At 35.3% G+C, this 20989-nt stretch overlaps 1 protein-coding gene across 1 annotated transcript; it reads left to right on the top strand.

The window, feature by feature from the left end:
* The first annotated feature begins 18996 nt into the window (after positions 1-18996).
* On the top strand, positions 18997-19989 carry LOC150098271 (uncharacterized). Its single transcript, XM_090406076.1, has one exon. It carries the CDS (start codon positions 19153-19155, stop codon positions 19501-19503), a length of 351 nt encoding a protein of 116 aa, XP_090262202.1. The 5' UTR covers positions 18997-19152; the 3' UTR covers positions 19504-19989.
* The last annotated feature ends 1000 nt before the right edge of the window (positions 19990-20989 follow it).

Below are 20989 nucleotides of genomic sequence, written 5' to 3'. Positions count from 1 at the left end.
TTGGTGCTGAAACCTTTAAAGTTCGGGACTATTTCTGTAACAAGTCACGCACAAACGATAAATTAAGTAAACAGTCGTTATTTAACGACTTCAGTAAACATGTCACCAGGCTAAAACTTGGAGATTGTGTGATTTGTAAATTTGTCACAGAAAAATTCAATGTGCGATAGTTTGTTCTGTTTCTAAGTTAGTTGTTCATCTAACTAACATAAATTAATGACTGCTGTATGGTAAAAAAACCTGTTCGAATGTATCTAACAATAGCAGTGCACTGATGCATTTACTTCAGCAGAAAGTTCTTCTTGTGTGTGTGCGCGCGCGTGCATGCACGCCACTATAAATTTTTTCCTGAGTTTTCAATTGTCCATCCTAGTTGTTTGTTCTGTAAGTTGAAAATTACTAAAATCGCTGATAATTTGTAACAAGGACAAGCCACCCTCCATATGACCTTAAATCCATATTTCATCTCAGTTGCCGTTCTTGTTGGGATTACACTGAATTAAAGATATGGTAAGGTAGTACAGTAAAACAATACAAACCTAGGCTATACAACTTACGGATTATTTTGTAAATAACATATAAATACCACGATTGATGAGAAATTTTAGATGCGTCTTTTATGACCCCCCCCCCACACACACGGATATGGATGACAGAGACGCTTCCAATTACTTTTCATTTGATATTTGACATCCATGTCTGAAAAAAAAAAAAATTCAGCTAGAGGATTGTGACGTTTACTTGAAGGTCTCCTTATCAGAATTACGCTTCAGTCACTGTCTTCTGGTGTGAAGTAAGCAGATAGTATGAATGCAATTCTGTGAGTAGTTTGTTGATTATATGCAGGGCCGGCTCTACCGACGGTGCAAGACGTGCATTTGCACGGGGCGACAAGTTTTTTTGGGCGGCAAAGTTGGCATAAACTATATGAAAAATAAGGGAGAAGGGGCGGCAAAATTCCTAGGGGCGGCCCTGATTATATGCTAGTTTTGTTTGTTTAGTTGGATTAAATTCGAATTACGGTCGAACCAGCTAAGACTGCGAGACCAGGATACTGTATCTGTTAATCCCACGTATTACCCTCAGGCCAATTTGCTGGATGAAAAATTTGAGTTTCCTGAAAGAAAAACTACCTTCGAATGCCACCAGCAAACTCACTTCTTCACTTGAAAAACTTTATAAGGTTTTGATTATATGGTAGAATAGATAACTTGAAGCGATTTTCATTGATCATGGTAGAGCAGGAGTGGAAATCGAACAGATTTGGTCTGTTTTGCACAAACGTTTTTATTAAACTTTGTTGGCAAAGATGGGCTAACCTACCTTTTCCAGCTTGATTTTATTCCTCCAACTGGCTCTTTTTTTTTAGCGACAAAAATTATTTTCTTGCTGAAAACATTCGCTCACCAAGGTAGGTGAGCGAAAAGATTTCCCCAAAGTGCAAAATAATTTTTAAAAAACTCTCTGATCTGCTAATATTTTATTTGAACAAGGAGCCAAATTATTTCTTAATTGGTTGCTAGCAAGTACAGAGCGCGTACTATCACTTCTGGCTTATGCTTTCAAAGCTGAGGCTGTCTTTGCGCGTTCATTTTAAATTGTGCCCAAGGCTTTGAATCTAATATATTATGTCTGTTAAATACATGTTTGTTAATTTTGTGTGTTCTGCTGACTGGTTTACCTGTTTTGTGGAATGAAAAACCCGAGTTATCAGAGGGGATAATCCATGTCACATGATACTGGCTGACCTACCTTTAGATTAATAAAAAAAAAAAAAAAAAAGTCTGCGCGTTCTATTCAGGTGGTCTTTTCACCTGAATGGCATCGTCGGTACTGACTGAACTATTGAGGTGCTCGCTGATGTGCATAGAAACATCACCAGAAAATTCATGTCTAGACTTGGGAGAAAGAAAGCCTTTAAAGACTTGAAATCTCCAGTTTTAAAGGCAACGCTTTGGATTACACCATGTTAATTTTCTTTATTTAAATGGATAAAAGATATCTGTATGTCTAGACATATAGATTTTCTGAACAGACTCAGTTTAGAAACGTAGCAGACACTGCAAATAGGATTAATCGCCCTGTCACAATCAGTAAGCAGGCTCCTAAGAAGTCAAGTTACTTGGTCGCGACAAGCTCTTTAGCCTAACAGGAAAGGAAAGTTAGGATAGGATATAAATGCTCAGATCTCGAGCAGATGAAACATTCACACGTTGCCATCATCGAAGCTTCAAACCTACAGTATTCAGGGCATAAATAAGATATTAATATTACAAAATGTTTTACGTTCACCACCCTCATCTCCCCCAATAAAAAAAAAAAAAAAAAAAAAAAAAATGCGACACGTCTTGGTTTTAGGATAACAACGAAGATTGATTCACATCCTTGAAATATATGCTCTCTCTTCTTTCTGTAAATCAATATAAATGTTCACAACAGCCTTATCTTATTATTACCCTCTCGTAAACTATGGCCATTAGCAAACATAGCACGATGATATAAATGAAGTTATGCATCTGTTTTTGTTTTCTTTTACTTTCCATTAATCCTGCAGTAACAAGAGCAGCGACTGACAACTTCCATGCACAGTTCTCTTCTGCAGACCCACAGAACTGCTTTTTCTCTTTCCCATTCATCGCATCTGCCGTTAACCACCAGAACAGTCTTGCAGCCTCCAAGGACAGCATCCTCCAGATATTCAAAAATGATATCAGTAGGTTTCTTTCTTTTTTTAGCTGACTACTACATACTCAAGACACTAACATGCTATACGTTATTTTCCTACCAGAAATTTGCTTTTTATCCGTCAAACAGATAAACCGGCCGGTACACAATAAGTACACTAAACAGACATACTGGCATCATAGCTCAGTTTCTTCAGCATAATGCAATCACAATCCAACGCTATAGACTTTGTAACCTCGTATCTTCGGGTTTTTTTTTTCTTTTTTTCTTTCTACCCAGCATAATACGTTAGTAGGAACAGGATAAGTTATTCTGCAAGAAACAGCTTTACTTCTAGTTAGAGAAATAAGGATAGAAAGAAAGAAAGAAAGAGAGACAGAGATGATGATCCTCTTGTAGCAAAAAGAAGTTCGTAATCGAAATGGCAGACTTCCCTTGGTCTAGAAAAGGAACTTTCGGTTTACTGCTAACAAGTCTTTTGAGCGGGAATTACCTTAATGAAATACCGTTCTAGGAAGCAATCGCCCATTGCAAAAGTACTGTTGGTAAACACCAGTAGTTTTCCTTTAACGTCTAGAATCACTTCTACCTTTCCAACAAACTGACCTCAAAAACTAGGTCTTAGACTGTCCTCGTCTTTCATTCATACGAACCAACTGATGTTATCGGAATTTGCAATGTAAACAGCTTCTGCTTGCGGCCTTCTATAGGTAAAATGCCTGTGAAGGATACTTCGCTTTTCCATACACTTTCATACCAATGACTTGATCTTATCGAAATGTTAAAGAGGTGAAGAACAATTAATCTCATTTCCCAAAACATCTACGAAAAGTAATTTTTAAGTATCGGTTAAATCTGGGACAATGACTGTGATCAACCCTGGTAAGAACCTTCAAGTTATTTCCGATTTGAAATAATCAGCAGTAAAGATCTTTAAAAGGATGACACAAAGTAAAAATAAATTTCTTCATGTAAAAAAGCGAAGCTTTTTTTTTCCATAGCAATCCCGTCCAAGAGAAGTTTTAAACTTTAATAATAATCTTCTTAAATTATAAATCACCAAGACTCACGACCTACCCAGATTGGTTTTCGTGATAAAGTAGTTATGTCAAAAAATATTTTTTCATGTGTTAATTGTGTGCGTTCTCTTGGACATTTTGCCTAGTTGCAGAAGGGAAAACTTAGGGGAAAAATCTTTCCACTTCGTATGAGATCGGCTACCTCCTCGCCTTCAATTGGAAAACCCTGATAAAAGTTTTTCGCATCTAAAATAGCTATAAAATGATATGACTGTAACGACTGGCCTCGTGAGAAGACCACTCGTTAGAAAAACTCTCTTCTGGTGTCCAAAGATATTTCTGTCCTGTCCGTTCTCCTGTAAGCAAAGTGATCTTAGTGTTACATAGTATGATACTCCTATCCTCTCCTAATTTACGCTCACGAGTAGACCTACACATTTTACCTTGTAGGTATTCGGAACCGAAATCTACGGAATAGGTTGGTTACTCCTTATTCCTGGGGGTTTCCTATGTCTGTAGAAGCGTGTGTTCACGTGGCCGGTTTGTCTGATCTGGAGGACGAAAAACCCGAGTTTCTGGGTGAAAAAAACCCTACCTCCGTATGAGACAGGCTAACTCACCTTTAGTCGAAAGAAACCACATAAAGGTTCCTCACGTCACTGACGGGAATAGAACCCAGGTCTTTCCGTCCAAAGGGCTTCGTCCATACTGACTGAGCTACGGAGGCTCTAGTGTGATGCTAGGCAATTACAATTAAATGATAATCAGATTTTTTTAAAGAAATCCTAATTCATTTCCAAAATCCGAAAAGGTATTATGAACTTCCCTGTTATGAGAGTATTTCGATTCACACAAGTTGTGAGTGGGAATTTCCCCTCATACAGAAATTTCCTTTCGTGTAATCCCTAGTTCAAATTTATTCATTTTTACCATCATCAAGTTCTTTCTCATTCGTTCCCTCCATTCTCAAATTTTAGATAAGGTACTGATTTCTCATATCGGTTGCATTTCTTTCGATGTAAATTTCCACAAATACAGAAAAAGAATATGAGTCGTTACAAAAAAGACCAAAGTACTGTACCGATAGTAGTAAGTCGCCATTCGTGGATCAATTGCTGTACCATCACGGGTAACTTAAGGTAGGTAAATGGAAAGGAAAGAAAATAAATTTGATAAAATTCATATAAACACGATAAAATTCATATAAACACTTACCGGTGTCAGAGAGCGTTAGCGGGAAGTAAAGCTCGAGAGGAGGTGGAGGTGAGCGTGGCTTTGCCACTGGTTCAATAGCCAAGCTTGTGAATGCTATTTTAATTTTCATTAATAATAACTCTCGTATTCGAAAGCTCTGGTGTTAGTTTTATATATTCATTATTCGTGTTAATTATTCGTAACAGTGTCGTGTTAAATGGATAAAAATCTTATCCTGAGCTGTACAATGTTAAATGGCATTTATTTAAAGGAATAGGGTGAGTATTCTTTCTTTCCTCTTTCTTCTGTAGCAGCACAATTAATTAAATGATTAAGATGGAATAACTGGAAGTATGGAATGAAATTTAAAAACATGAAGTTCTTGAAATTATTCTTATAATCTTTCATTTGATGTATATACTTTGTAAAGATTGTCTCAAACCTCTTGGCTCCTTTCTGCAGCCTATGCTGTAAAAGGTTAGGGTCTCTGTATCACGACCAATAAGCATGAACTCTTTGCACGCTGCATTTCACCTCGGTATTTTCGAATATGCTTCTTGGTGTATTAATTTACAAGTGTATACTCGTGTTCTTCCCTATGGCCTTTTTTGTCTCGGTATTTATTCACGTCCACGTCTTTCTCGAAGAGAATTCGTTAAAAAAAGTGCACCAAATAATTTTGAATTGCTGCAGAGCATTCCACGATGTCAAAATGAATGACTCGTGAATATTTTAGTCGTTAACGTACGATGATCAACGTCGTCTGTCTTATTATAGATGCACGAACTGTATTCAGCAGTTTCTACTTCACCTTATCAAGAAAAATCGGCATAATCCACACTTATAAATTCTGTTGCACGTAATTTTTAGATTTACGAAGTTTTATTTCAATAAAATTGTGAGAAGAAAAAACCCGTTGATTTAAGGTGAGTTTAGAGGATAAACTATCAAAATCACGATTATTTCAGAAGATTGTTTCACCAGCTAAATAATACTTATAGGATATTCATCCAAAACACGACAATGTTTCCAGTACTGAATCTAAATATAAACTAGCTTTTAGTCCATTATAAAATGGAACGGGGAAATAACATGATAGTAGAATCTTTCATAAGTGTTAGGATCATTTGCCGCTAACTAGCGTGTTGTACTTAATAATGCGCTGTTTACCAACAACCCATTTGAGTTCATGAAATGGGTTGTTGAGTATTAGGATAAAGAAAATAGTTACATCGCAACTTTTTGGTACCCTTTGGTACAACGAAATAGCATGTTTATCAATCAGGTTAGAAGGTTTCTTGCAAAGACTAGATTAAAGGAGGCCGATGTGCATAACCATAAATCTTAAGTCATTCATAGTCTGATAATTATCGATGATCATTAAATTAAATATGGATGTATATTTTGACATTCTCCCTAATGGAAATAATGTCTTGACATTACTATCAATGAGTAGGATTTATTTCATCCTCACAGTTTAATTAGGCAACCATATTCATCCCTTCGAAAAGTTATTTTTGCAGGAGAAATAAAACTGCTGTGTTCAGTTAAGAAAAGGTGAAGGTTTTTATTTCTTGCCAGCTCTACCGTGTTGCAAAATGAGTGTGCTTTCATCCATATTCATACAAAGCAGCGACAGCCTGGCACGTGAGACGGAAATTTTGCGCTATAACGAGGCACTGATGACCTGCAACATTCCATTCCATTCCAACCCCCGCAGTTTTTGGTCGGCGCGATACGTTCCAGGACACTTTTTCTTTCGTATTCCAAAGTGCACAAAGTAGCGGGCAGCAAATGGCGAACTGCGGTTTGTGTCTGGACCACTCTCTGATTTTTCATGGGCGCGGGTGATTATTTGAACTTACCTCCAGAATCTGCATAAAGTAGTTCGTTTGGTTTCGTATTTTGCTTTTTGATATTTAAAATTTTAATCTCGCATTCACATCGTGCATGTTCGAATATATAAATATCGCAAAGAAACTAAAAGTTCGAAAATTATTAATAAAAAAAGTGCCACTTTCTCCATTAATTAATTATTTAATTTACAGCATAATTATAAACTTAACTGGATTGGTTGGTCAAGTGAACAGGGCTTTTAAGATATGTCTTTAGAAAAAAAAAAAAAAAAAATAGAATACCTGATATATAACATGTAGAATTTTATAAGACAAAAGTAACATTTCAGCCTACAACTGTGCATGGGTGTGTGTGTGTGTGCGCGCGCGCCTCAGCTTGGTTGGCATAGTGCAGTGCTTCCCAAACTTCTGAATGTCAGGGCCCCCCTCGAAAAATAAATGTTATAATAATATAGACATATTATTATAATATTTATTGTATTTATATTCAATACAAAACATACACAGCGAATATTGCAAAAATTAAATGTAAATATTATATTTTTAGCATCTTACATACGCATTTGACGTGGCACATTATCTCATATTTTATATAGATAGATATATTGTTATTGTACATTTGCAGTACAAGCACACGAAAAGTAAAACGATTAGTAATAAAGAAAGTAAGAATTAAAAACTTAAAAGAAGTTTAATAACAATTTAATGTGATGGATGTGTTTCAATACTGCTTCAAAAAAAGTCAATATCAGGTGAAATATTTGAAACTGCAATTCTAGATTTCTGCTTTGAAATGAAACTTATATGAATAAGCATACATTTACTAATATTCATTAAGCGCCTAAATACGCAGGAAGCAAAATTTGTGAACCAACACCAATGTGTGCTTTTTTCCATTAAAATAACAAAAAATAAATAATAAATAATAAATATTAAATACGTTTCTTTTAAGATAAAAAAAAAACTACTTAGTCTTAAAAGATATTAAATTTGTTTTCATTATTTCACGGCCTCCCTCAACAAAACCTACGGCCCCCAAGGGGACCGCGGCCCACAGTTTGGGAAGCGCTGGCCATAGTGGATAACACTTCCTCTCGAATTCCGTTGGGGCATGAATGATTATACGTGGTAAATTAATTTCGTTGCCTGGTATGAGATCACCATCTTCCTTATTGAAAACCTGAAATGATTTAAAAAAAGTTTTAGGTTGATTCTCAAGACTATTTTTTCCAAATTATCCAACCCTTAGCTTATCCATGATATCAACGCGCCTTCGTAGATATGATTCACATTTAAAAAATATATACTTTTTAGTACAAAATTACTTATTTCGTAATAATCTGTAGCTGAACACCGAACATGCTTTATTGAACTATAATTACGTCGCCTTTCTTACATGAATAACGCCTGACTACTGCAAGGCAACTGATCGAGTTGCTAGCAACTTCATACATTTGGTAACCAAAATAGCTGTTGTTCTTAGATTACATAATATGGTTTTTCTAAAATTTTATACAGCAGTGTAAAATTGAAAATAAATTAATTGGCTGATTGATTAAAAATATGAGGAAATTAAAACGAGTTTTGATATATAATATTAAATGAACGTTTTATTTATTTATTTTTATTCAGATTTCCAAATTATTGATTTTATAATGCGACGAAAAATAATTAGTGTCTTCGTCTCAGACGAACCTGTAAAAAAATGATAAATCAATGGAAATGCCTTCTGTGTTATAGCTAACTGTGATATGCATTTTTTTAATAACAGAAAAAATTGATATTCCTTCCAGGAACAATCTTTGACAGCAAAAACATGTTCACGAAGAGAGATTACTTTGAAAATGTACATATGGCCAAGGAAGTTGCGATCATAGGAGCCATGATTTGTAACTATTAATACATAAGGAACTCATCAAGATCTTCCTTTCTAGGGACACGAACAATTTCCTGTTAATAATTTGACATTAAGGACGTTAATACTAGAAAGCACTGGGTAGCTTCCGCCTGTTTTTTTAGTAATATGAGATACCTGCATCTCTGTGAGGAAGTACTGAATCATGGAAAGTCACGTGACAGTGAAATACCATCACATCTGAACTTGTGACGTAGATTGCAAGTAATAACGATATATTTCTTATGTATCAAGAAGTAACTTGTTGAACGGACTAACCAATGGCTAATATAGCGAATTTCTGGCTGCTTCCTCAGTCTTTCAAGGACAGTAGGAAGTGAGGCTTGCCAGCAGTCAGTTGGCCATGACGCAAAAGAATTAGAATGTTTTAGGCACGTGTCATTGCAGAAATACAATTGCTATCTTCCTTCTTCATTCAAGGTTGTCTGAGAAAACGGATCGAGCCTTCACAGAACGAACATGACTCTAGTGATATTTAAATATTTGTTGTTTAAGTATTCAGGGATAGAACCCCCGCTGAGAAAAACGTGGGGGGAAGGGGAAGAAATGGTGTTGCACAAATGTTCTGCTCTCGACCTTTTCTGGGCCAGACGAGCTTTGCATTCAGTGTTCTGAATAGAGAGAAGGTGACCTAAGGTCAAGTCTGTATAGTCTAAATGTGTTCAGCATGATAATCACGTGATTTTCTGTCGCCTTCAAGAAGACCCGAACAGTTTATTTAGTCTACACTTTTTTTTTTTTTTTCATGACAAGTGTGTCACGAGCCTGTCTGGCTTTCAGGGCAATACCACATAGTATATTTCAAATAACTTCCACAACAGTCTTGAAGTGTCTGACCTATAAGTCTGGAACTTTCTGATTGTACAGGATTACAAGAAATGGAAGATAACATCTCTGATGACGTGGGAGCAGGATTAAGCTAAACAGCAGCAAGCTTTCTTAGTTTCGTGTGAAAGAATTAAATAATAATTATTATTTTATTATAACTAATAAGTAATAAGTAAGTAAAATTATGTATAAACAACAACGACAAATTAGTGCCTTTTTTGAAATGATCTAATGCTTTTTCATTTGGATGTCTGCGACAGATATTCCGTTTGCTCGCTCTTCCTGTTCACCCTGCAAACGGAAATGTCAAATGATATACACTAACTGAAAACAACTGATAGCATTTATTTTCTTGCATCAAAAACAATATAAAAAACGAGAGAGAAAAAATAAATAAATTCGTTTGCTGTATGTGATAGTATATCAGGTGTTGCTCCTTGAGAATATAACATGAAAGGAGAATTGCTTATAAGGAGAAGTGATATTTCTATAAGAGTATATCTAGAGCTGCGAATAACGGAACACGGGATTTCTTTTCTTGGCATCCGTCAGCAGCAAATTTTAGTTAATGGACAACCGCTCTTAATATTATGAGTGGATGGAGGATCGACAAGAAATTTATTTGCATTACATTTAAACTGAGTAATGTAATTTTTCTCCTCAGTGGAAGAAAACCTCATTACTGTTTGGTTTTTTCACAATTGGTTGGCTGTTTAGATGATGCCTGTATGATAGAGATGAAATATTGCAATCATGAAACCATTTTTAAATTCATTCCTAGAGTATTTATTCATTCCGTAATGAAAAAAAAAACCTTCTTGCTTCCTTCTCCAGGCATTAACTACATAAACGATTCTTATATCTGTACACTGCTAGTCTGCATTCTCTCTCTCTCTCTCTCTCTCTCTCTCTCTCACACACACACACACATTTGGATGTGGATGGGCGGAAGCCTGCTTTAGTGACCATTCTTTGGTCTTTAGAATTGGAATCTCGTTCACCAATTACTACACACCAGGGACTTCGAAGCATATAGCACATCAGTGCCGTGTGTAGACAAGTAGTTAAAAATGACGAAGGAATGTGTTGTGTTTTACTACTGGAAGTTATAGTCCTGGAAGGAGATGACTCTTTCTAAGAATACCGAGAAGGTAATGAAAGAAGCTGAAAAGAAGTTGGTTCAGTAGGTTCGAAGCTGAACAGTGAATAGATATGGACTAGCGGTTGTTTTGTTTACACTCTCAAGGAAAATGAAATGCCCGTTTGCTCCAACTCATTCTTTGGAAAGCTTTTTACTGCAATCCAATTTTACCTACAAACAAGATATTTATTCATTCATCCTAATTGAAGAGTATTGTATGGCCTTTGGAAGGGTGTTTCATGTTCTGGTAGCATTATTGTTACAGATTTCCTCAACTGAATATTAACTGACCTTATTATTCTACCGCCATGTTCCAGTGTCTTCTTCTTGTTACCCAAATTTCATCAGGAATAACGGAGTCTGAAAATAATTTCCATCGGTTCCTTACTCTCGATATTCGACTTGGGTTCAGCAAAACTTTTTTTCTCACTTTCCATTAAAGTCGATCTCCGCCATGCATTTTTAGTACTTTCACTTCCCTTCAGGGTTACATTCGAGGGATTCATAACATATTTCTTGATGATCTTTCTTAAGTGGATGTCCACTCTTTCTGAATTCTGATTTTCTGCTTTCCAAATTGACTTTTTTTTTACTGGTTTGTTGTTTTCCAGAGGTACCTTTATTAGTCAGTTTGAGACCACCATATTCGAAGTTACATTCGAGGGATTCATAACATATTTCTTGATGATCTTTCTTAAGTGGATGTCCACTCTTTCTGAATTCTGATTTTCTGCTTTCCAAATTGACTTTTTTTTTTACTGGTTTGTTGTTTTCCAGAGGTACCTTTATTAGTCAGTTTGAGACCACCATATTCGAAGTATGCTCTGCAGATAGCCAGTAATGAATGCTTGTTTAGTTTCAAACCCATTAATGCATTAAATAATTAAAAAAATTAATTAATTTTTAAACATTTATTTTGGTATGTTTGAATAATTTTCGTAATATAAGTTTAACGTGTACCTTTTACTTTCTGAATTCTTATATAAACATCTCTAACTGTTCCGCCATCTGCAGATGAAACACTCTCGAGTTGTAAAATTTGAAATTTCATTTTATTCTCGGTTATACTTGGTGCACTGTTATTCATATTGATTCTCGTTTCTTTCCTTTTGTTTGTATTTATTTTCAAGCCAATTTCCGCGATTGTTCTTGAATGGGTTACTTTATGTTGGATATTTACATGTCTGTGAGCAATTACATATACATCATGTACACAATCTAGATCACTCAGAATGCCATTTAATTGCTATGATATTCCTCTGGCATGTGTCATTTTTGTCTGTCCTAGACAGATGATATAAATAATAGGGAAATAGCAGACATCCTTGTCACGCTCCAGATGCAGCATAAAAAAGGCCGCGACAAATATCCATCATTCAGCTCCTGGCCAAGAATTTATTATAACCTTCCTTTATGAGGTTTGTTAATCTTCTTTGGCATTCCTTTATTTTGATGGGCCCGCCACATACAATATCTAGCAATGAAATCGAAGGCCTTTCCATAATCTGCAAGAAGTAAATATAAAGGAGATGTAAATTCACCAGACTTTTCAATTAATTATTATTCTTAAGGCGCTAATGTGACCTATACAAGATTTGCTTGGTCTAAAACTAGACTGTTGTCTTCGCATGCCCTCATCTAAAATATTAAAGATTCTTGAAAGGATAATCCTGCGAAAAAAAGTTTGCTAATAACACCTGTGTTCCAATTACTAGTCTACTTTCCTAGTAATTCCTCTAATATCTTGAAATAATGGAAAGATGATATCCGTAATGCAGCTGTGTATTACAGATGTCTACATATTTCACAGTGTGTACGCCTCGTCCACAAACCTAAACCTCAATGTTTTCTAGAGCCACATCCTAAGCATTGTTTTGGCATTCCTGGATAGTTTAGAACTAATGTAAACAATCATAGGGCGTTATATGTATATGTACAGATGGAGGATTAAGTACCTATAGATAGTATGTTGTGTGGAATGTAGCACCCTTCTGCGATTAATCCTTGGAGGCAACACATAATAATAATAAGTTGAATGTTTTCTTCCCATAAAAGAGACTGTAGATTATTTCGTATAAAAAGATAACAAAGAAAACCCTAAAAATATATAAAACTTATATAATCTATAGACCTCACGATCAGTATGTAAATCATAATTAGTAAACAAAAGTTCCTAGAATGTTTCAATTATCGTTAAAAATTATTAAATTACCAAATAATTAATTTAATATTTTTTTAACTAAAATTATCAGATTTTCGAAAAACTTTTTAAAGTATCAAAACAAACATTTTTGCTTTATATGATCATAAAATAACGACGGCAATTTATTATCAGTCTATATATGTAATTTATAAACTACCGTTTTAATAATTTTCACGTCCTTTTGTAACCTTTCGGGATCTTCTCTTCATTAAATATGTTATCGTTTTGAAAAAAAATGAAATTTTATGCTGTAACGTGACCACTTTATGTCAACGATAAAGTTATACGCGACATCTTGTAAAATTGTTAAAATCTAATATAGGAATTTAATTAGAACTATTATATACACATACAACCATCGTTTTAATAATCTCCTTCAGAACAGTTGAACTAATTGCTGTTGAATTATACAGCCGGTAAAGGACCACCGAATATTAGTTATTATGATCATGAAATCCTATTTTTCCGGCGTCTATTATGCAAGTGTCGTTATTATTGTTGTTAACTTCCGGAATATAATATATATGTAATTATTTGATATTCCCAGTCATCAATAATCTCCTCAGAATAGTCTTTCTTGTTGTATTTTTAGGACATCTAAACATTTAAAGAATGCTTTTCCAGTGTCACATTAATATCTTCTTAACAATTATAGTTCTTTATCAGTACTTGACCATGTCGTATAATGGAAATCGAGCTTTAGTAAACACATTCAAGAGCGTGGTTCTGATTCTATTGAATAGTTATTGTTTACAAAGCTCTTGAATCACATTCAGGTTCGTTTTTATCAAAGCACTTAAACGAAAAAAACAGAAGTTTCTTTCTTTGTAGAATTGCTGTGGTGCAGATTAAACTCGAAATAAACTACATTCAGAATGCACTTCGAGTAAATGACTGATAAACAGTTGCACAGAATTGTGCCAGGGGTTAAGTGGCATATTCAAAAACAATGGCATTCATTCCGGATTTTACTGATGCAGGTGAGAAGAGGCTGATGCAATCGATACAAACCATATCTTTTCTCCTCCTCTTAGTGCTTCCTTTAAAAAACACAGCTGAAAAATAAACAGTCTTAAAATGCATTATTAAAGAAATAAAAATATTATTAATGTCTATCGCCATCCACTAACATCTTTAGTAATAACACGATGGTGGTGGTGTTTGTGTGGGGGGGAACACACACATGTACACAACACATTAGTGCTGTGTATAACAAAAATGTTTTTAGTTTATTCGTTCATTAATTCAAGAAAGATACGATTAAACTTGAAAGAGAAACAAATGTCGATGATTATTTCTTGCTAACTTGATTAGTGTACTTGTTTACCTGTTGATAACCTGTTGCCTGCTTAAAATATTCAGTTGTTCTCATTAGTGAAAAAGTACCCGTCTTTCTTTCTTTAGTTTATTTTGTTCATCTTCATTTCTATAGGACACTGAACTTTTAATTTTCCCAGCATCTAACAGGGGTTATTATTTATGATTCACGACATCTGTTGACGATTTTGTTAGCGTTAAATTTGGCAAAAATTCGTAAAACAAATATAACAATCGCATGATTAAAATCGGTAGAAAAAAAGAAAAATAATAAAATAAGGTTATGATTATTGAATTAACACGAGTTGCTTAGACCATAGGCGCAGTAGGGTTTTCTTCAAGGAAATCAGTTTATCCGCAAAATATGCAACCTGGCTAGACATAATACGAACGCGAAAGCCTGTAGTCTTAGTTGCTTCTGCCGTAAATCCAAAACAAACAGACAAAAACAGCTATTGTTGCAAACTCCTCAAACGTGGAAGCACATTCACGGAACTCTTGAAAGTTTATTGCAGTGGAGGGGGGGGGGGTGAAAATGATTGTTGCTCATTAAATAACAGTGTGCTGCATATCTCCTGCATAAATTGTCTGCAAATTCATTATGTTCATCTTTCGGTATGCTTGTTTCGAGAGTGACAAAAAGAAATTCTAAACAAAATAGAACTCTCCATCTCTGTATAATTCAGGTGAACTCAGCTTCGGTTGAGGCCTATAAAATGTTCGTCTCGTCCTTTACGGGATCTGATCTCAGGTCTTTCACGCGCACGCGACTAACAAATATTATTCAAATTAATATTGCATTCTTCCCTCGTACATACGCATTAGTGAAAACTGTCACCACCACCTTTTCATATGCGTTGAGGAAGCAGTTAAAACTCCCAAAATGTAGGTATTATTTATGGAAAATTTTCCTCTAAATAAATATTGATATTTATTTATGGCCATTTTGGACTGTTTTTGTTTAGGAGTACCCCTTTTTATATTAATTTAATTTTTATATTATAACTACCAAAATATGCTACTGTAGGAACTTAAATAGATCGACTTCCACAAGAATCAGACTAAATCGTTCCACTTCAAACCAGAAGCGGACAGGACCGTTGAAATATCTCCCGCCGTGGTCGTCATCAGTCTCTTATCGGAGTATGCGATTCGTTCTTAAGCGGAACTCTTATCAAAGACGTGTATAATGTCTGACGTAATAACTACTACTTTGCGCCTTCTAGGAATAATAGGATGCTGAAAGATACCCAAACGTAATGCTGAGAAAACATAAACAACTTTTACATAAACAAGGGGTGAGAAAGAGGAAAAGCATTGCCGTCACGACCACTCGTTGTCAATATCTCTTGGAAATATATCTAGAAATCCAGATGTGTGTAAATATTTCTAGAAAAAGTTGCATTCTTGTAGAAAATCGGAACTTAGAGGAAAGGAAATGTGTTAAATATGTTTATAAGGATTATTCAAGACAGGAAAGAAGCGCTTCTGGGAAATGCAAATAAAATACATTTCAAATAATAAGCTGACCAGGAGAGAAAAAAAAACTTAATTAAAAAAAAAAAATTCTTACGGAATCTTTTTCTGCTTTATTTTAAAGTTGGTGTTTGCTGAATTGCTTTATAATAAACAAATAAAATAAACAATTACTAATACTTCTTGTTATTGATGTTTTATTTCTAAAATGAAATGCTAAAAACCACACAACTCCCTTATATAATTGAGTGTTCCGCGTTTAACATAACTTTGCGCAATTCCTTTAGATTTCAACATGAGAAGCTTTCTCAATTGTAATATAGGTTTTTCCACTCTTATTTCAACTATTATGTATCAGAAACAAAATTCCAAATAGTTATTGATATATGCAATAGATGTAGCTTCCATTGTATGTCAACACCTCACGTACATCAGAAAGCAGATGTGGAAAAAAAGGGGAAAAAAAGAAGAGAAAACTCGTTATTCAAAGTTTCTTTTAGAGGTTTTTAATGAATTCTTTATTGCTCGTTTTCGGATAAAACCAGAAATACTTAACCTAATTATATTTATATATAGATGTCCGAGAATACTAATTACCAACACTCATCTAATTTGTCTTGGCGGATACATTTTCCCCACTTTGAATTCAGACTTTAGAAAAATATACGAACACGCCTCTTTGAATCAGTCTTTAACCCCCCCCCCCTTTTTTTTTTTTTTTAAATTCCATAACAGTGTGAAAGTGATGCTTAAGTGGGTGACCCTTAGGGTACCAAATGATACGACATGATCGTCCAACAGAGATTGGAAATTTCATCACTACTTCGTACAGTCTAGTACTGTGTTCTCCTGAGTTCAAGTTATGTCACTTTCTCTGTGGGACTTTTTTTACTTATTTATTTTCTTTAGGCTAGCAACACACATTACTCTGATTTTTAGCAGTTATGGTGTCCGATAGTCTGCCTTATCTGGGTTAATCTTCTTATATTATTTCATTTTTTTTTTATTCTGTTAATCCACTTTTGCCATTGCTGACATTAAAAATATACCTACTCAGTTGTTTTATATATACAGATTTGTGATACAGCGATATTCCAAATATGGGATAAGTATTCCATATCAGAGCGCATTTGAGATTATTTCACATTATGTAGGCAGTTGTTCAGATGAGAAAGAGCATCCGGATGAAGGCAAAGACTTTTGTTGTTAAGTTAGCAAGAGATGTGATATGTTTATGACAATAGACGCTTGAAGTCATTGTTATTCTGAGGAGGAAATTTCCTTCTTAGCTTCAGTGGTATCAAAAATAGGAACGAATGAAGGATGGAATAGATTATTTTTTGTGACAAATGATGTATGAGTGAATTTGAGGGAATTAAATTCGTCCATTCTATCTGTCCCGTTGGAGAATTGATCTAAATATCAGCATTTAAAGAAGTGTGGATATTCTTGAGTTCTAATTCCTTTGCACATTTGCAAAGTGTACAAAGCATTATCAATAAAATTTTAAGGTCCGCAGTCACACACACACACACACTGTTTCTTTATTATTATTTATTTTTTGAAAAGCTGAAGGTTTAATTTATTCGCCTTGAAGTGAAGAATTTATCATAGAATCACAGAAATGATGTTGATAAATATTGCTATATTCTTAGAGTATTTTTATAAAAGAAATATTCAGTCAATTTTTTCACAAGAGAAGGTTGATTCTACATACAGGATATATTTTTTTTTTTATTGTATATTCTTCTATAATATGATTTCGAATTATTTCTCTTTTCCATATAAACAGGTTCGTTTTTTCTCTCTCGACCCGGCCTCAGGCGATAACACTTTGTATCAAATTAAAAGCGTGAGATATACTTGGCTAAGCTCCAACTTAAGAAAAGGCAGGAGACTTTTGGAGAAGTTTAAAACAACTGTGAAGAAAGGAAGATTTTCGTATTCTTCATTTTCCTTTTGAAAAGGAAATTCTATTAACTTATTAGATAATTGTGTTATGTGCAATTCCGTATCAGAACAAAATTATATATTGTTTTATCGTTTTACAGGCATGCATCCAATTGTAAATGAATGCACTCGTTAAGCACAATTTTCTTTAAATATGTAAGTGATAAGAATTGCTGGACGGTTTCTTTGTATAATGAAATGTAAAACGCAGAGGAACTTTGTTTTCTGTGTAATTAATAACGCAGACGTATTTGACATTGAGGAATGACTAAGCAAAAGATAGATCCACTAACAGAGACTCGATGTAGATATCATACAGTAGCCTTGGTAATTCATGGACTCCGTCCATGGCGCACTACTAAATTATGACTAACTATTATATCTTTTCGCTTAATTATTCTGGTTGTTGTACTGTTTCTGCTTCCGTTCCCCATAATAAAAGGGTCTGTAAAGCACTTGTTATTGATGGAAGACAAAATGTAATCGTTGCAAAAACCAGTTTTGATGATAGTGATTTTCAGAATCTTGATCTCTCTCTTTTTCTCCATGAACATCAACCTCAGGTTAGCAACTTTATGTTGTTCCAGGAAGAAACATAAGGGGAAAAAAAAAGAAATGTTTGTCTCTATCTACATTTAAATGAAAGAAAGAGAGACGTAAGCAATACTCTAGAGAGAATTGTAACGATTATCCCGAGATGTATTCTTTTTTTTCACTGCTTGTATACTATAGGTCATTAATTCAATTCATGTGAGACAAACCCATGTTTTGGGTTTGTTTCAAATGTTATTATTGTCATTTACAAAGATAAACGTCACTTATGTTTTATAGAGGAGAGGGTTCAGATGTAAATACTACACTGGAAAAAAGAAAGTAAGGACGTAAGATGACACAAAGTTAAGAAACAACGAACTTTTCATTTAGAAAAAAATGAACTACTAAGAGCAGTGAGAAAATAGAGCATTTTAGATCATCTGCTTATTTGTTATCCTTGAACCGAAAATGCTTATGAAAGGCTGAGGGGGGGGAAAAGTTACATCTGATTTAACTGCGTGATCTAAGTGTGAAGTTCTCACGGGTCTATTGCATTTGCCTATAAACCAGACATGATAAGGCCATCACGGCGAGACAGGTAATCATCCTAACATAGTGTATATTGTAAAACTCAACACTTGTAACCCACTTGATAACGTTTCAGACTGTTGCAAACACCACGTGCCAATTCGACGATAAAAGCCGATATCTCCTGTCGGCGCCGTTATCGCTCGCCAATAGTACGTCCATTCGATAACCCTCAAATGGGCAGCCAATGGCTGTTCGAGGCCAGGCGCGCCACTTCTGGCAGTCTGCCATTCTTCGTCACGTGGTTTACCCAACGAAGCGCTTTATAAGGAAACCGGCAACGCCATAGCTTCATTCATTTAGACTTCAGCCTTTTGTGGGTTATCTTTGGCGCTCTATTTGGCGATTCTGCTGTCTAGTTTCTAGCAACTTGCAGTATCTTCGGAGTATCTTACTGACGTGTATATTTACAACTTCGTATCCGCCAGCGTCTTCCATCAGTAGCCATGGCCTTTATGATGCCCGTGATGAAGAACGACTACAACATCTATGCTAGTCGTTCCCGTCGAAGCAGTTCTGCGAGCATCCCACAGTCTCGCCGCCCAACACAGAGCGAGTCTGCTCCTGCTAGCTTATCCTGTTCTCCTGGATCGGATGTTGAGGAACGCCTTAACGCCATGTCCCTAGGAACATCGCCTCGACCTGGCAGTAACCACGACATTCCTTCTCCTAAGTCGGCTTCCCAGACATCTCTGCATAAATTCCACACCAGAGTCGTTGACAAGCTGAAAAAGAAGCTGAGACTGAAAGACGATGAGGAGGATTCTGCTTCAACTAAGTTGGCTTCGACATCATAGCCGTTGTGAGTGAGCGAAGGATTGTACAAAGTGAAACTTAATTTAACACCCAAGGACTGAACTTTCGCAGGTCCGGCTGGCTGCAGCGGCATTATCGGAGAATGTCCTGTATGTGCTGTACTTTCATACTTCACATCATCAGCGTTGGATTCCCTACGCATGAATGCCGTGCGGAGAAAAGTGACATTGTGTCTTGAATCATTAAGAACTGTATGATGGTGGCAAGGACTTGTTTTCTTGAACGAACTGTGCGGTCCCCCGACATATGGACTGGTTATAATGTAGATATTGTACATACGGTAAGGCTCTTCTCTAGCGATGTTCTTTATAGCCTTGGATTCTAGAAATCGTGTAAATTAATCTGTTGGAACTGTTCTCGTCTTTTTTTCTACTTATTTCTGACAGAATGTCAACTTCTGTGATACCATTCCATTATGTGTTTTTGCAACGTTTTTTTATATAAAGAATAAATATTATCCTCAGTTACTTCTGTGTCTGTGTTTATTTTCAAAGTTATTTGTATTGGGCGAAACATTTATTTAAAATGAAGTACTTTTTCTATTGATAATTTAATTTTAATATATGTTATTGCTGGAATTGACGAGATATTTCTACTACAAGTAGACACATACAAGAAACACTGAAGAAGCAACACATATACATAGAAAAAAGAATAATGATCAATTTTTATAAACTGAATCCATAACCATTTGGAACAACAGAAAATACTCATGTATTCTTATGGCAGATGCTTAGAAAAGAGAGATAAAACAAAGGTTTTTCATTTCATGAACATATCGACTGATGAGATATATATATAATTAAATATGACACTAAGCAACTGCCATAAGAAAACACGTGATTTCATTGAATTTAAGGATGATGAAAAAAATGGTAAGGGGGAAAAACGAACACAATTCTAGAAATAAAGGTACAATGAATACTCTCTAGTTAACCAGAAACAACACATATCAATACCCAGCGATTTCGCAAAAACTTTCAAAATATTTTCCATTTTAATGAATAGCTGTCGCAATAGATGCAATACACTTTCACAAAATTATGAAACATATCTCCAAGTTCAAACAGAATGCATTTATTCCCATAATAGGTACACACATAAACAATAGCACGAGACTGGAGTACAACAACCGCCATATCTGGAGCATGCCATTGCGTTAGTACGCATGCGCCGTCACAGTGACGCCTTATTAGCATAAGACTCAGACGTCTGCCTCCCGCGCTTAGTGGGATCAATTGCGTCTGGCACGGTGCCAAGCTTGGAGTTAGATCAAAACTTGATGGTAATGGTTTTTCCTATCGCAGCATTGCGCTAGGGCTTGACCATTATTGGCACTCTGCCAAAAGATACACGTACATTGATAACTAAGCGTTTCTAGTATAGTATGTCTCATATGAATGACCTGTCGTATGTCCGATAGATCGTTCATATGAGTGCATATTTTGGTTCCCATATATTATGGGA

The sequence above is a fragment of the Typopeltis vanoorti genome, chromosome 16 (assembly GCF_054136105.1).
Source record: "Typopeltis vanoorti isolate ZY-2024b chromosome 16, IOZ_Tvanoo_1.0, whole genome shotgun sequence".
Lineage (NCBI taxonomy): Eukaryota > Metazoa > Arthropoda > Arachnida > Uropygi > Thelyphonidae > Typopeltis > Typopeltis vanoorti.
The sequence above is the reverse complement of the archived record's forward strand: the minus strand, read 5'-3'. Positions and strand labels throughout refer to the sequence as shown.

Bases quoted from the DNA above. Each gene is read 5' to 3' on its own strand.
- LOC150098271 (XM_090406076.1), top strand. From the start codon at position 19,153: ATGGCCTTTATGATGCCCGTGATGAAGAACGACTACAACATCTATGCT.